Source organism: Anomaloglossus baeobatrachus, chromosome 6 (assembly GCF_048569485.1).
Source record: "Anomaloglossus baeobatrachus isolate aAnoBae1 chromosome 6, aAnoBae1.hap1, whole genome shotgun sequence".
Lineage (NCBI taxonomy): Eukaryota > Metazoa > Chordata > Amphibia > Anura > Aromobatidae > Anomaloglossus > Anomaloglossus baeobatrachus.
Window position 1 is genome coordinate 265,285,309 of NC_134358.1, and position 18,155 is coordinate 265,303,463.

General features: G+C 44.1%; 1 protein-coding gene across 3 annotated transcripts in view; it reads right to left on the bottom strand.

Moving 5' to 3' along the window:
* Window positions 1–2,313: 2,313 nt before the first annotated feature.
* Window positions 2,314–18,155, bottom strand: part of C6H5orf22 (chromosome 6 C5orf22 homolog) — a 129,413-nt gene continuing 113,571 nt past the window's right edge. For all 3 annotated transcript variants that reach the window (XM_075314851.1, XM_075314850.1, XM_075314849.1), the window contains exons 8-9: window positions 9,377–9,516; window positions 2,314–5,180 (exon numbers count right to left, since the gene is read on the bottom strand). In XM_075314851.1, coding sequence (XP_075170966.1) covers window positions 5,048–5,180; window positions 9,377–9,516 — 273 coding nt within the window. In that variant the 3' untranslated portion in view covers window positions 2,314–5,047. The remainder of the gene's footprint in view (window positions 5,181–9,376; window positions 9,517–18,155) is intronic.

An 18,155-nucleotide genomic window follows, 5' to 3' on the forward strand; every position in this document is an offset into this window, starting at 1 on the left:
CTATTAACATGTAGATTAACTCTAAAGGGTACTTTACACACAACGATATCGCTAACGATATATCGTCGGGGTCACGGTGTTCGTGACGCACATCCGGCGCAGTTAGCGATATCATTGTGTGTGACTAAAAAGAGCGACGATCAACGATCCCAAAAACGTCAAAAATTGTTGATCGTTGACACGTCGCTCCTTTTCATAATATCGTTGGTGGTGCATGCCGCTGGTTGTTCGTCGTTCCTGCGACATCACACATCGCTATGTTTGACACCGCAGGAACGACGAACATCTTCTTACCTGCATCCACCGGCAATGAGGAAGGAAAGGGGTGGGCGGCATGTTCCGGCCGCTCATCTCCGCCCCTCCTCTGCTATTGGGCGGCCGCTTAGTGACGCCACTGTGACGCCGAACGCACCTCCCCCTTAAAGGAGAGATTGTTTGGTGTCTCCAGCTACGTCGCTAAGCAGTTATGTGCGTGTGACACTGCATAGCGATATTGTTCGCTACGGCAGCGATCACCACATGTCGCATGAACGACGGGGGTGGGTGCTATCGCTCGCGACATCGCTAGCAATGTCACAGCGTGTAAAGCACCCTTAACACTGCAAGTTATTAGCATTATCAGACATGACAGGTTCTTTTTAAAATGTTAAATAAAAAACAAAAAAACAAGGGATCAACAGAAGATAGCAATAATATATAAGGCTGTATAAAAGATCTGACACCAAGATGTCAAGTATTTGACCCAAGCTGTATGTACAGCTCGGTGTCATAAGGCTATCCTATCTTTTGGATTGCCTTATGACTTTTTAATGTTTTTCTGGCTATGTGCTATTCAATAAATTATATACTGTTGATATGCAAGGTTGATCCCTTGCTATTTTGCATACTGTCCTTTTTCTTTTTACATATTACCTTTCTTCCTATGTGCTGGTTTGATGCTTTTCATATAGTAGATATAGTAGTGCCCTCCATCCTTTGACTTACTTTGGTTCTCCTTAAGAGTGTCTATGAGGATCTGACCCTACATACTCTACTCTAGGTTTCTAGTTAATGGATATTCTTAATCAAAAATTTACCTATTTATATTAGGTTTTTAAGTTAAACCGCCTAAAAGAAATGTTTAGGATTTTAGATTACCATTTTATCTCTAAAAAAATGTTCTATAATACTGTAGTTTTTACTCTGACCTCACAATAGTCTAACACTTCCTTTTCTGCAGAAATCACGTAGTATTACTATCATCATAAAATAAGGATTACAATGAAGGATGACTTCATATATATATATAAATCCTCATCACTGAGCTTTCCTACGGGTCTTCCATTCACAATGAACTTTACACAGGTCAAGGAAGATCCATAAAAGCCTTCACTATAAAAGTTCTCTCTATTAACCCCTTTTCGAGTCTTGAAGTAACTGTATATCAGAGTAAGGCTGGAGTCACACTTGTGAGAGACTCGCGCGAGTCTCACATCGCATCACCCAGCATGGCCACACACTCTCCTGACAGGAGCGGGTCAGCTGCATGTATTTCTATGCAGCTGAGATGCTCCTGTCAGGAGAGCTGCAGGCCATGTCAGGTGATGTGATGCAAGACTTGCACGAGTCTCTCACAAGTGTGACTCTGGCCTAAGGGTGCCCAAGTAAGGAGCAGGCTCAGTTCCTGAGCCTGCTCCAACTTAAGCAGGTGCCAGCTGGGGTATATAGCTAGCAACTGCTTGTAACAGCACCTATCACAGCTAGAACCAATCGTCCCTGTTTAACCATTTAAGGATCTCTGCTCCAGCGATCACACTATTGGGCCAAGATACGCAATCCCACGGTATTGATGGGTTATCGAGGCAGTCGTGAATCTGTTTAAGATCACCACTGTTGTCATGTTAGTACTCCTATCAATTAGGCGTCATAGGAATACATCAATTTAGAATATTGCAGTATACAGTATAAGTGATCAAATAATTACAGGTTTAAGTTTTCTAAGTAGACTATTAAATAAAATAAAAAAATAAACACTGAAAAGTTTAATTCACTCGCCTTTCCCCAGTTTAAAAAATAAAAAACATTTTGTTTCATCTTGTCGTTAAGGGTCTTCAATATCAAAATATTTATTTAAACCATATGTTAAATGCATAAAAGAAAAAAAATTGAATTGTCATATTTGCAGGTTTCAGTTACTTCCACTATATGCCGGGGTCAATGCTATGTGTACCCTAAAATTATATAAAATATAAATCGTTAGCTCAGCTCGCAGACAATGAGCCCTAATTCCACTCCATTTACTGAGGCATAGATATTAAATGTTCTACAAAAAGGAAACACAAATAAACTTTATTTATTTTCTTTTTAAACAGAAAAGTTCCAATTTTCTTTTTGACCGGTAAAGTATTAAAAAAAAAATTCAAGTTTGATAACGCCATAACCGCACTGATGTGGAAAAAAACAAGGGGGAATCCCCCCTCCCAACCACCACAATTTCACTGAACATTTAATGTTTTTCCACATTTTCCGTGCATTAAGAGAAAATGAATGTGGTCATTGAAACTACAGCTAGTCTGACAGCTGTAGGAGAGATTATGTATTGTTGAAGGAAAAGTAAAGTTTTGGCTTTTGGAAGAGGTGGTAGATGTGAAAGGGTTAAAGGGAAAAACTGTCAGCCTGGCTAAGGGAACAGACAGAAATACTGATGTATAGGTCTGTGTTCCATAATTAAAATGATTCCCATATTATCCAGACCAATTTCTTCACTGCACAGAAATCCCATTGTTTTATCCATATGTAATGTACACGAAGTACACTTGAAGCGCCCAGTTCTTCTTCAGTTCTTCCCACACAGTGCTTACCCCAGATATTTAGATAAGTGCTTCCGGATCCCTGCTTGACAGCAAAGACAGAGACTGTTAAGATATTGTCACAGAAAAGAGCCTATGCCACTGCTGCCAAAGAATCTGGGGATGGAAAACTGAAGCGACGCAATGAACACAAGGCAGTTTACAGGGCCGTTGTGCACTTTCCTATGCCATGTTTTTTCCATAGCGAAAAAGAGAATTACCCTAACCGCAGGGACAGGTGCGGGCTGGGGGCCTGTGATTTTGCAAACTGATAACATCAGCTCCAGATGAAAAGGCCGATAGGGAAAGGAGAGCTGTCTAAATGCTGAAGAGAAACAATTGGGAGGAGAGAGGTGAACGGGATCTCAGGTGTTATCTCCTCATCCTAGAATGTAGATACTACGCATTTATGGTCAGGTTCTGGTGATCGGTCTCTTTGATAATGAACTGTAAACTATGTAAAATAAAAGCTCTCATCTCAGGCAAGAATGACAGTAAATACATAAAGCAAGTAATTTGCATTCTTGGTTACAATCATGCAGTATAAAGGCTCCCATACACATTAGACCAACATAGGAGTAAGGGTACCGATGCTCCAGCGATCCCACCAGCGATCTGACCTGGTCAGGATCGCTGGTGTGTCGCTACATGGTCCCTGGTGAGCTGTCAATCAGGCAGATCTCACCAGCGACCAGCCCCCAGCGACGCGTGGAAGCGATGCTGCGCTTGGTAACTAAGGTAAATATCGGGTAACCAAGTGCTTGGTTACCCGATATTTACCTTGGTTACCAGCGCACACCGCTTAGCACTGGCTCCCTGCACTCCTAGCCAGAGTACACATCGGGTTAATAAAGCAAACCGCTTTGCTTATTTACCCGATGTGTACTCCGGCTACGTGTGCAGGGAGCCGGCACTGGCAGCCTGAGAGCGGCGGACGCTAGTAACCAAGGTAAATATCGGTAAAAGCAAAGGGCTTTGCTTGGTTACCCGATATTTACCTTAGTTACAGCTTACCGCAGGCTGCCAGAAGTTGGCTCCCTGCTCCCTGCACATTCAGATCGTTCCCCTCTCGCTGTCAAACACAGCGATCTGTGCTTCACAGTGGGAGAACAACATCCAAAAAATGAACCAGCACTGTGTGTAACAATCAGCGATTTCACAGCAGGGGCCAGATCGCTGCTCAGTGTCACACACAGCGAGATCGCTAATGAGGTCACTGCTGCGTCACAAAAACCGTGACTCAGCAGTGATCTCGCTAGCGATCTCGCTATGTGAGAAGTGCCCCCAAGTTAAGAATCAGCATATCTGATTTCAGATGGCTGGTCTATTTATTCTCCCTAAAATAAGCCACTGCCAAAGAAGTCTGGCAGCGGTGCTATCGTACGCAGCAGAGCAAGCATTTCTGTGTATGGGAAAGACGATCAAGATACCTACTAACCAAACTATCATTCGGCTGACAGTTATTTAACTACTCCAGTTTTAGAACATGGGAATATGGCTTTAACAGCAACTGAAAGAAAACAGTTTGCCTGAGAATCACATACAGAACAATCAGAAAAATAAATGATTTATGCTAGAATATAGGGGACGCACTCTCTTAATGTATCTTGTGTAACAAGTTCCAATCTAAATGTACGCTGATCGACATGACACGTTATAATTAGCATGAAGGCTGTAATTATCTCACATATTTAAATTATGGATATTTCTTTAAAGGGGCTCTCCTTTAGGGCTTGTGAAGCCATGTATATTAATTTGTTGATACCTGTATTCTCTGTAATTGATGTAATTGATCTCAAGTTTTATCTAGTCTGTTCATATAAATTCAATATTGCTAAGTCTTTAGTCGACGTTGACAGTGCTACTAAATACGAATACAGAGATACATGAACACAGGTACAATATACAGTATGCTACCATTAACACCTTTCACAAAAACACTGCACGCAATATCAAATGGCTGCTTTTATATGGATGAGTCCAATGTGTGTGTGTGATTCCTATCTTTTGTATGATTAATAATGAGACTAGAATTTTAGAGGTAGCTAAACGTATCATGTAATGAGATCAAACCATGACCTATCACACCAACTAATCATGAATAAGTGAGATTTTACTAATTCTAATAGTAATAGCATATTCACACAGAACACGTTTTTTGTGGTGTGAAAAACTATTCCATTTTCAGGTCACTATGAATAGATCTGATGAATTTACAATCAGATGGATGATGATCCAGGGGAAAATTCTAAATGAACGTCCAGCATGCCATAAAGTGATCGAAGCACATCCAGAACTTTTTCTTGTATGTAGTCAACTTGTTCAGATGGGCAATAATCATCAAGACTGGACCTACGGAAGATACAAGAAGTCATTTCATAATAGGAGTTAAAACATTGAGCACTGTGTAATGTACAGACGTAGCAAAGGTTATCATGACTCAGAACGCACCAACTAATTTAGTTGTCACAGGAGGGAACTCCACTTGAAAGGATTAACATATAGGGGCTGAGACTGATTCCAGTGAAATGTCACTTATTAAGTTGTGTGCGGTTTCAATAAAATGAGTGTATTATGAGCAGATAACTACAGCACTAGGTGTCTTGTGCTCCTTAGTCAACTGCTCAGTGTAACCCTGCTCCCACCACTGATTAGCAGCTTTCTTACAACGTACACAGACAAGTTCAACCATCTCTAGTTTTGACCAAAGATTATTAATTTGTAGTCGGAAACTACTATTTGGGCACATGGCTCAAAAGGAAGGATAATATTTGACTTTTGGAGTCCTGCAACAGCCTGTGGGAGCAATCTGCAGAGTAACGAAGGTGCCCTAACATCAGAAACTTCCCTTAAGTCACCCTATATTGGAAATTACATCCCCTGGGAATTCATATACGGGTGTAATGACTATTTTTTCTACACATACAGAGGTTTTCAAGAAATAAGCTCACATTTGATGCTGCAGAGTGAAAATTATGAATATGTTAGCTTAGTGCCCAGCTTGTGCTTCTGGAGACAAGCAGCATAGAAACTGTAAAAATTAAAAAGACTTTAAAACCACGTCATATGCTCAGAGAGCGGATTTGGTGGAATGTTTTAAAGTACTCCATTTAATCTTTGGTCCCTGATCCTAGTCTTATTTTCACCCTCTGGTGTTGTAACCCTTTAGTGGTGACGCTCCCGTTCCGCGGAATCATCTTGTGCCCATAACGTCTGACTAGCCAAGAAGTCAGAAATTACGCCACTAACTCTCAATGCAACTCTATTAGAGCCAGTAAGAAGATCTCATAGACTTGCATTGAAGAATGACCAGTGATATGCCTTATGAAACCCTGGAGCAGCTAGCAGGTTACAAACTGCTGGACACTGACAGGAGCAATGGTGAGAGAAGAGGAAGAAACAGAGGGTGAGTATAAGACTAAGTGTAGGTAATTTAGATTAAAAAGACCACTCCAGTGGTAAAATAAAAAAAAACAAACAAAAACGCAAGAGTGGTTCTTTGAGTGATCTCTCCTCACTATAGCAATGCCATACTGTGGGGATTCAGATTGATAATACCGTGGAAGAGAGAATGCAATAGGGTCTAACCCGGTAGGGATATCAGACACAAAGGGATCACGGTACACTCACCTTTTCAGGTTGTGAGAGTCACAACCCCTGTGTAACACATTTAGTAGTGGTATCAGCTGCAGCCCCGAAGTGTAGAGTATGTAGTATGACGTCGGTGGAAATCGGGTATCTACCGCGCTGATACTCAATAGTATTTTAATATGATTCCTTTATTGTTCGTACAGATCTGTACCTGTATGAACAATAAAGGGATCATATTAATATACTATTGAGTATCTGCGCGGTATATACCCGATTTCCATCTACGTCATACAGTACTACATACTGTGGGGATTAGAAAGTATGGCGCACTTAGCTTTGGGACCACAGATTTCATTGAATTCCGTTGGGTATGAGCTACCAGTAACAAGGAAACCTTGTATATTTGCATTGACAGATGATGGACCTGAGTGGACCCTTGTTTTATGTAGGCCGATTTGAATCTTTCATTAGTAATACAGTAGAGATGAGCGAATATATTCGAATATTGAATTGAATTGTACTTGAATCTTACAAAAATCTGCAGCATCTTCTGATCTCCACTGATCTCACTAAAATCCTCAGGCCCTTTACACTAGGCTGGGACTTCCGGATTTGAAGGATTCTGTGCACACCTGCATCATGACCTTTCTCTTGCTTGCGCAGAACCCTGCCAGCTCAAGCGGCAGTGAAGAAAAGGTGTGTCAAGAACCGGACAGGTGATGGTGAGAAGCTGGACACTTTAGCAGTCAGGGAAGTACAAGGATTTTTTTTTATTTTTTTTTTACATCTTATGGTTATTATGCCTTAGATGATGGCCAACCTTTTGAGCTTGGTGTGTCAAAATTCGTAAAAAAAAAAAACAAGCATAACTTGAGTGGTGTGTTATTTCTCAAAAAATCCATATTTTGTGACAGTTGTAGCTCTAATAACAGAAAGTTATCTGGTAATGACTGCTGGAGGGGAGAGGAGATAATGATTATCTCCTCTCCCCTCCCCCTAACAGTAATTATCTTCTCTCCTCCTCCCCCAGCAGTGATGATAATGTGTCCATTTTGTCCTCTGTAGTAATGTGCCCATCCTTGCCTCCTTTAGTAATGTGCCCATCTTGTCCCGCACTGTAGTAATGGGCCCCATCCTTGTCGGCTGCAGTAATGTGCACATCTTGTCACCCTTGTAATAATGTGCCCATTCTTGTGCCCATTTTAGTGCCCATTCTTGTCCCCTTCTTTCAGCAATGCCTCATCCTGTAGTAATGTTCCCTATTTATGCCACATTATGCCATTTTCCCATACACACAAAAAAAAAAAAATGATTCTTTTCACCTGTCCTCCGTTCTCTCTGTGTCCTTTTCCTGCTTCTTGTGGGCCGCAAGAAGCAGTCTCAGGGGCTGCGTGTGGCCCGTGTATTTGAGACCCATGGGTTAGAGAGAGGCGTGTTATGTACTACGTGGTATGTAAGCATGCCTCACTCAGGACCCTGATTAAAAGGTACAGAACACAGATTACCGGCGGCCGCATCCTGATCTATAAGACAAGCCGCCGCAGCCGGTGATTTAACTAGAACTTCATGTGCCTCCCCCCCGGCTGGTCATTTTGGAACAGTTTAGACATACATGAGTTTTAGTTAAATCACCAGCGGCCACAGCACGTCTTATAGATCGGGATACGGCTATCTGCCGCTGCGCCGTTCAGCAAAAATGGCTCGGCGTGTCAAAAATGACACGTGTATCATAGGTTAGCCATCGCACCTTAGGGTCTCGAGGGGACAAGGGACATTAGATTCACAGAGACTAACTTCGTTGGGAATCACATATTCTGGGAAAATCCAGAAACAGCTGAACTTTGCTTGATTCACTTATCTTTCATTGGTACCATTTTGGGGTACAAAATATTTTGGATCATATCAAAGGGACCCCGGTCATGTCCAGAAACTCATTTATCTGCAGATATAGGTATAATATGCAGATATAAATATAATCTGCCGGTATCTATCATTTAAATTAGAATTGTATAGCTGGATTATAAGAGCAGTGGCTACAGGAAAATGAAGGTTTAATCTCCCTGCAGCCACATGCTTCTGATAAGGGGAGATGGCAGGGAGCAGGAACAGTCACTGTAAGCTATCAAATAAGCTTGCTTTAATCACTTTCAAACACTTTGATCGATAGCCTGATTGGAAGAGTGTATGCGTGTGTGTGTGCGGTCAAAGTGCTGGGGAGTGACTACAAGCACACTCACTGTTTACGAACTGCTCCTGGCACTGCTCAGATTTCATTGTGACTACTACACAGAATTTCTTTGCCTTATCTAAAATGCTTACATATAGACTTCTCAGTAAAAGAAGCCTCAAACCTTAAGTATTTGACTGACAGTTTGTAACTGAGAATGTAATGTATGGCAGCAGAAGGTATGAACTTTCTACTTCATAGGCTTCACAGATGCCATTCCAGTACCTGTGGACATCTCTACTACCCCGTGGCGGCTATTTCTGAAGCAGTCGCTTTTTTAAATGTCCATCCAGGTTTTTATGTAACCTCTGCTAATCAGCTGTAGATGTTTGACATATAAATAAATCATAGCTCCCAACCATGTCACATTTATAGGAATTCATGATCTTTACCTGGAGTAAATCATTGAAGTCGACCACTTCCATTTAACAGTCATTAATATGGCAATTTCAAAATTATACAGATCCTTATGTGAAACTTAACCACCAGTGATCAAGCAGGGCAGATCAAAGTGCGCCTGCGCATGACCTCACTGTCGGCTAGTGTAGATGATGTAGAATGCGTCGTCCACACAAGCTTTAGAAGAGGACAAAGATGCCCAAAAGAGGAGGTGCTGGACCCGGAAACCGGAGATGCCCATGTGACCAGTCTGCTCCACACCGACCGTTAGGTAAGCATTATAAACATCCGGTGACAGGTTCTCCCTTTAACGCTTAATAGTTTCTGTTACCTGGCTAATGTGACAAGGGTTGGCTTTGGAAGGTGTCTCAATAAATGTTTCATGGAGTAAATTAAGCTTTCAATTTCCATCTCTGAGCTGACATGATGTGGAAGCTCAGCATAATCACATGTAAGGCCAGCTTGATGAATCTGTGGAAAGGGAAATGAAGAAAAAAAATAAATATCAGAAAGCGAACCCTCTCAGCTGTAACATAATTATAGCAGAGATTCCTCTACAATGTAGATAAAGGGCATTAGGCCTAAGCCACACGGCGAGAAAAACAGTGCGAGTGGAGTGTGATAAAACATCGCATTCCCCTCGGATCAATTCAAGCCTGTGTGTCAGCGCACATGAGCGATTATTTTCTCAGCCCTAATCGGACCGAGAAAACAATTGCAGCATGCTGCAACTGTAATGCGAGACTCTTTCTCTCGCACCCATTCAAGTGAATGGGGCGAGAGAAAAATCGCACTGCACTCGCGGTACACCAGTGTACCGCTAGTGCAGTGTGAGAATGGCAATAGCCAGCTACGCAGGAGAGAGAGAGAGAGAAATCCCTCCCTCCCCTCCTGAGAGCCAGCCTGCCCCCCGCAGCTGAGGTCTGCTCGCACGAACAGACCTCAGTTGCAAGGACACACGCATGACACTCGGCTCTGCTGTACTGCCAGCATGAGCCGAGTGTCATGCAAGGGGATCGTAGTAGTCCCCGTGTGGCCCCCAGCCTTACACTCAAACAGCCCTACTGACAATTAGAGCCAAATGTTCAGTCTTGTCCACAACCACGTAGTGCCCTACAAATATCTATTACACTAATGTGTATGTATCAGCTATATACATAGAAGACAGGCTTCATGAGTAAAGGATTCTAAGTTTCTATTTATCATCTATTTGTCTTTTTAGAATGCTATTTACACACACATTGTATACTTACAGGGCCTCAAAAAAGTATTCATACCTAGTTAACTTTTGCCCATTTTTTCATGTTACATGTAACATGAATATTGGGATTTCATGAGATATACCAACACAAAGAAGCAAGTTGTGTAAAAGAAATGATAAAGGTTTTTCCTAAATATTTTAAAGATATAAATCTGAAAATTGTGCCGTGCATTTATATTCAGCCCCCGAGTCAATACTTTGTAGTACCACCTTTAGCTGCAATGACTGCTGCAAGTCTTTTGGGTATGTCACTCCCAGCTTTGCACATACGCAGTCTGACATTTTTGCCCATTCTTCTTTGTAAAATAGCTCTAGCTCAGTGAGATTGGATGGACAATGTCTATGAACAGCAATTTTCAAGTCTTGTCACTGATTCTCAATGGGATTTAGGTCTGGACTGTGACTGGGACCTTCACACACATTAATATGCTTTGATCTAAGCCATTTAATAGTAGCTAAGAACGTAAGTTTAGGGTCGTTGATCTGATGGAAGATGAAACTACATTCCAGTCTCAAGACTTTCACTACCTCGAACACATTTTTGTGAAAAGTGAAAAAAAATGTAGAAAAGTTCATGGGTATATGATTACTTTTTCAAGCCAGTATATATTTCATATATTCATTGGATTTCTATACCTATGGTTCTGTGAGGAAAGAGTTAACCTTTTTCACTGACTTAGAAAATAATAGAAATTCATTCTCCCTGACAAGACCGAACCAGACTTATTTGCGTAATAAACTGTGAGACCAACTTCAAGGACGCAGAATGTTTTGACTTAGAGACGACTGAAAAACATCTTGTTATTGGAGTATAAGTCATTATATTAATTTCTCTTGCTGGGAATATGTAATTCACGCCTTTAATGAATATGTATGTTGCATAGTTACGCCCTAATCAACTTTGTATAACTTTGTAATGTAAACAATACCAATACACTTTCTATTCGGAGCCGCACATCTCCAGTCTTATGTGTATAACGGCGTTCGCTTGTTTTCATTGAGACGGAGTAGCAGAGGGGGGGTCACCGGTACCTTCTCTGCATTCGGACATCGCTGGCAACAGCTGTGACCGTTAGGTCAACCTAACATTATCTGGCGCCCGAAAAGCAGGGACCCGTGTTTCTAATCCCAGGACGCAGTGGACTATCTTGCCATTCAGAGGAGGAGTGGACCAGACGTGGGGACCAGAAACACCTGGCCAGGTAAGAGTTGAACCTTATTCTTCTCTTTATGCTCCCCACATCTGATCTCCCCTCTCCTCAACGCGCAAAATGGTACACTGTGAGTAGAAACTGGGTTATTGGCGGGTTTCCACTGAACTCTGAGAGAGCCTTGCCAGCTGATGTTTTCTGTGCCTTGTTTGTTTGTTTCTCTGTGTTTCTCTGCCTCTCCGTGTGTCTGCTCTCCTGCGCTTTACTTCTGTGCTGTTGTCCTTGTTGGTTGTCATAGATCCCATACATCAGTGAGTGTTGAAAGGGAATAGTGTACCTGCTCTGTCCAATGGATGTGATATTCACTGCCCTAGTGTTAGTGGGAATAGCCCTGTTTGCCATTGCTATCGGATATAGAGTGTATCTCTGTTACAAGAAGGGTAACCCAGCGCCATTCAACATTCTCAGCCCCCTCTGAAGTTAGGACACCACCTTTCAGTAGGAATACACATCAAGAATCAGTCTTTGGGTACTTCCAGGAAAGGTGGTTCTAGACCTCACCTTAGGTAGGAATACAAAAGGAGTTAGTCTCTGAGTATCTCCAGGATAGGTAGGTTTAGTCCAAAGGACGTTCAAGGGTCTAAAAGCTGAAGAAGATAGAAGAAGAAGAATGGGCAACGAATATCAAAAGACAGAAGAGCTGGATGCACCCTGCAACATCTCATTACGTGTTATCATGGCAAAAGAACAGCCAGTCAGTCCAAGGAAGTTTTCAAGACATTTGGATTGAAGGGGAAGGATCAATTGGACCCCAACAAATGGGATACAATAACAGCTACTAGAGCAGGAGTGATAGCAGATAAATCATGGACTGAACTAGTCAGAACTCTTTCTGACATGGCAAAAACAGCCCACGATCAAGGTTGGATATACCATGAAGAATCAGACACATGGGAAGAAGCTGCGAAGAAGGCTAATAAGAATCAGCAGCCTCCTCCGTACCTGTCAGCTACTCCTGGAACAGCTCCAAAAATAGCAGGATCCCCGGAATGGACCTGCACAAACTGTAGCCAACAAAATCCGGACTGGAGTGAAACATGCCTAGCCTGTGCAGCCCCACAGCACAAGCTACAAGCCACAAGCCACAGCACCAGTGCCTCTTTATCCCGTAGTGGAAAGAAGAGCAAAATGCTCCAGACCCGACTAGAAACCCAGTCAGTTTTTCACGTTACCTGAACCAAATACAGGTCTCCTACAGAAGCACTTGGTTGGACATGGAAGGTTTGTGTAGAGTTAAAATGTCTCCCGAACTGTATGCCAAACTCACTGCCCACCTGACAGGACATGCTCCGGACGATACCCGTAATGTGGAATCGGGCCAAGACTTCATGATAAGACTCAGTCTCTTCTGCGCCCAGGAGCAAAGAACTAAGGGCACAATGGGACCAGTGCATCAAGGTCCTGTGCAGAATGTCAGCTTATTTTACTACAGATTGATGCAGTCATTCGCAAATGAAGGGCTGGACTTACAAGCGGGTGCAATACGTCGCCTGATGGTAAGATCCTTCATGGATGGAATACATGCACCTCTGGCAGAAAGATTGAAAGCGTGCTGCCCAGAATGGAGGAACATGGAAGACATAGATCTTCTAGTCAACAAAGCAAGTGGCTTAGAAACCGACGCAAAGGATAAAAGGAGCAACAAGAAAGTTGTCATAGCAGCAGTGGACGGCCAGCCAGAAGGTACAAGAAAGAAGGCTCCGACCTGCTACTATTGTGGAGTCAGAGGACGTGATCAGAGACTGTAGAAAGAAGAAGAGGGACACTCAAAACCGACCCGAGAGTCAGGAGGAGAAGACTGCCTGACTTGCGGCAGCACGGGATAGGGATGCCAGAGGTCCATTTATACATGTCCCCCTTCACATTGGCAACAAGGAAATAAGAGCTTTGGTGGACTCAGGAGCCTCACGCTCCTGAACCCCAGGAACCTAGTGCCTGAAGGATCCATCTCATCTGAAGCTACTGTAGTATCCGGATTTGATGGACAAGCCCAGATAATCCCAATAACACATCCACTGAAGGTGAAACTGGGACCACACATGTTCGTGTCTAAATTCTTAGTGTCCCCCCTGGGTGGAGATGCCCTAGTGGGAGCCGATCTACTATCAAGACTACAAGCTCAGATTGTCTACAATGAAGATGGATCTGCTATCCTGCAAATTCCAAAAGATATCCCAGAAGAAGTCCTGTGCACTCTCCAGATGATAGAAGATCAACCAGAATCTGATGTTACACGTGAAGTAAACACGGATCAAATACTTCTACAAGTTCCTGCAAAACTCTGGTCCACATAAAAAAACTGACCTCGGCACACTACCCGTGCCCACAGTAAAAGTTTCAGTCAAGCCTGGAATTACGCCACCGCAGCTGAGACAATCCCCCCTCCCGCTACCTCTCGCAGTACATCTACCAGTACGTGGATGATTTACTACTGTGCTTCCCTAGTGAAGAGAAATGCTTACCTTTCTGGCAGAAGTAGGATGCAAAGCAAGCAGAGATAAATGCAGACGGTGGATTCCCAATGCGTCACTACTCATGCAACCGCTGTATGATTGCACAAAGAATGTTCCTTTTTCCCTTACAGAAGAAGCTTGACAAAACTTTCAAAAGCTCAAGGAACTAGTGATTGATGCATCTGCTCTGGCACTACCAAACTATGATCTCACCTTTAATCTGTTCGTAGCAGAGCTTCAAGGATTTGCCGTAGGAGTACTCACCCAGAAGACGGACAAACATCACATAATCGGGTACTACTCCTCTCAACTTGACGACGTCACAAAAGCAGCACCAACCTGTGTCCGTGCCGTTACAGCAGTTTCAAATATACTGCAGAAAGCATCTGAAATCTCACTCGATTTCCCGACTACCATCCTTACCAGCCATGACATCTATGCTGTTCTCAATCAAGTGCAGTTGAAACACCTCTCCATGGCAAGACAGGTCAGACTCCAGTGCACGCTGTTGCTACCCCCAAACATCTCATTTGCTCGAGTTACAAGTCTAAACCTTGCTGATCTGCTGATCTTTACAAGTTTAGAAGGGGGGACAGAAGAGAGGACAGAAGAGAGTGACAAACGTACCAGTGCACCATTTGATCATGATTGTCAGGAACTCATTGAACATGAGGCAAAGCCCCTGCACAATATACAGGCAACACCGCTTACAAATCCAGACTTTGAACTTTTTGTGGATGGTAGCAGATACGCTGATGAAGCAGGCAAGTTCCACACCGGATTTGCAGTAGTGACTCTATATGCAGTCTTAGCCAAACAACCGCTACCTCCACGCATATCTGCTCAAGAAGCAGAACTTCTTGCCCTCATCTGGGCAATTGAGTTTCTGGAAGAACGAACAGCGAACATCTACACGGACTCAGCCTATGCACACGGCATTGTGCACGATTTTGGCACTATCTGGCAGACAAGAGGATTCCTGACAGCAACAGGAAATCCCATCAGGCATGGAGCTTCAGTGAAGAAACTAATGGAAGTAGCCTTGATACCAAAACAGCTAGCAATCATAAAGGTTGCTGCCCACACCAAGGCTCAAACACCCGAGGCAAGGGGAAATCGCTTGGCCGACCAAACAGCAAAACAAGCAGCCTTACTCCCTTTGAAGGAGACGGAAACAGTGTCAACGACGGAGGAAGAAATGCAGAACCTCTTTGAGACACAAGAAAACGCCTCTGAGGAAGAAAAGGCCGGATGGCGGGCCAAGGGGGCAGAAAAGGTGGAGGGGATTTGGCGCTTAAACGGACTTCCCGTCCTGCCACGCAGTTGGTTCCCTGCCATTTTCCAAGTACTCCACTATCCCACACACGGTAGCACAAACTCAATCATGAACCAGATGCAACCATATTGGATAGCCCCCGGCTTCAGACAATACGCCTCCCAGAGAATAAAGGATTGTCACATCTGTCAACAACACAATCCAGGCCAGCTAACTAAATCCCTGCAAAGACACATGCCAAAGACGTTTGCCCCATTTCAAAGAGTATAAATAGACTATATACAGTTGCCAAAACATGGCATCTACGAGTTTGTACTTGTCTGTGTAGACCTCTTCTCAGGATGGCCAGAGGCCTACCCTGTCAGTTCAGCCACAGCCCGAATTACAGCAAAGAAATTGGCCTGTGAGCTGGTGCCTCAGTTTGGACTCCCTGAAGTCATAAAGTCAGACCGAGGTACTCATTTCACTGGACAAGTTTTTCAGAACACCTGTGTCCTGTTAGGCATGCAGTCAGCCTTACACACGCCTTACCACCCACAATCATCAGGGAAAGTGGAAAGGTTAAATGGCACTCTAAAGCTCAAACTAGCCAAGGCAGTGGAGGAGACTGGTAGACCATGGACAGAATGTCTCCCCATAGCTCTTTACTCTGTAAGGACCACCCCGCAGGGAAAGCACAGGCTCTCACCATTTGAAATACTCTTTGGTAGTGCACCCAGATTAGGATGCTACTTCCCGCAGGAGTTACACCTGCAATGTGATAGCCTAACATCTTATGTTGTTTCCCTGCAGAACAGACTAACTGAAACCCACCAAAGGGTCTACTCTTCTCTACCTGATCCTGATGCCATTCCAGGAACCCACTCTCTAAAGCCTGGTGACCGGGTCTACCTAAAGAAGCACGTGAGAAAGACCCTTGAGCCACGATTCGATGGGCCTTTGACTGTCCAGCTGACCACTCCAACCTCCGTCAAACTTGAGGGGAGATCGACATGGGTCCATGCCAGCCACTGCAAGAAGGCCTAATACTGCTGATAAGTATTTCTATGTGTACTCCCTTTTTGGGGCCTTCTACACCACGGCAGAATTCATTTGAGACCCATCATGAAGTGTTAGCTGAAAAACTTGAGATCACAGACTGCTGGATATGTACACACGCACTTGTGACAGCCTCTTCCATGCCATACTTAGCCATACCAGTCCCAATAAACAAAGTGTTTCAATGGGGAGGCTGTTACAACAGACTATCAGTGTTCCAAGTGTTACTCTGTTTACTAGTTGCTTATGTAGTGTTCAAGTTGCTAATGGCTTTGTTTTCCCGCTGCTTGAAGCAATGTAGATACAATGATTATTCAGCACCCGTAAGAAATCACTAATATGCCTTTTTTCTCTTCTCTACTCTTTCCTCTAGAAATCACCTTGGCGTATCATGATGAAACTCCTATCGAGAGGCATGCAGGCAGTCCTGGGTGACGGATGTGAGACGACACTCCCTGAGCACACCCGCGGCTCAGAAAGTATCTGGAGGCTAGCCTGCTTTCTCTATAGTCCAAAGCTTCTCGATGGCCCCCTGTCCATCAATCACGCCAATAGGGGGGATTGTGAGGAAAGAGTTAACCTTTTTCACTGACTTAGAAAATAATAGAAATTCATTCTCCCTGACAAGACCGAACCAGACTTATTTGCGTAATAAACTGTGAGACCAACTTCAAGGACGCAGAATGTTTTGACTTAGAGACGACTGAAAAACATCTTGTTATTGGAGTATAAGTCATTATATTAATTTCTCTTGCTGGGAATATGTAATTCACGCCTTTAATGAATATGTATGTTGCATAGTTACGCCCTAATCAACTTTGTATAACTTTGTAATGTAAACAATACCAATACACTTTCTATTCGGAGCCGCACATCTCCAGTCTTATGTGTATAACGGCGTTCGCTTGTTTTCATTGAGACGGAGTAGCAGAGGGGGGGTCACCGGTACCTTCTCTGCATTCGGACATCGCTGGCAACAGCTGTGACCGTTAGGTCAACCTAACAGTTCTAAAAATACTATTTCCATAAGACGCACTTTTTTTTCCCCCCAAATGTTGGGGGAAAGTAGGGGGTGCATCATATGGTCTGAATATAGGACTGCGGCCGGGAATGAGGGTGCTGCGGTGGAGCGGGTCATCGGCGGCACGAGCAGGCTGTAGCAGCGTCTGCCGTGACCACGTGGGCCCGCTCATTACATATGCACGCCCATCATCTCTCAGCGCTGAAGCCAACGCTGACAGGTGGGCGGAATGATAGGTGGGGGGTGCGCATATTAAACAGCCAGCCTTGATCACCCCTGGCAACTATAGCCTGGAGTGATCATGTGCAGCTGTATTCACTGCCCCCCGCGCATTATCAGCAGCACGGGGGGGGCAGTGAATAAGTACGGTACACTCACCCGTCACCGTTCCCCTGCAGCACCGCTATTTCCTCCTGTCTGCCGGCCAGCTGATCTGTGTAGCGAGCGGTGAGCACAGAGATGACGTCATCACTGTGCGTGCTCTCCACACAAATCAGTCGGCACACAGGAGGACATCGCGATGCTGCAGGGGAACAGCGCCACACAGGTCAGCGCCGGGGGCAGTGAATCAGTACACTCACCCATCACCGTTCCCCTGCAGCACCGCAATCTCCTCCTGTCTGCCGGGCAGCTGATCTGTGTAGCGAGCGGTGAGCACAGCGATGACGTCATCGCTGTGCGCACCGCTAGTCACGCAGGTCAGCTGACCGGCAGACAGCAGGACGAGCGATGCTGCAGGGAACATTGACGGCTCCACTCAGATCAGCGGCGCTACTGCCGCCACAGACAGGGGGAGGAGCGATGCTGCATGGAGCGAGGAAAGGTGAGTATAAATGTTTATTTCTTTGTG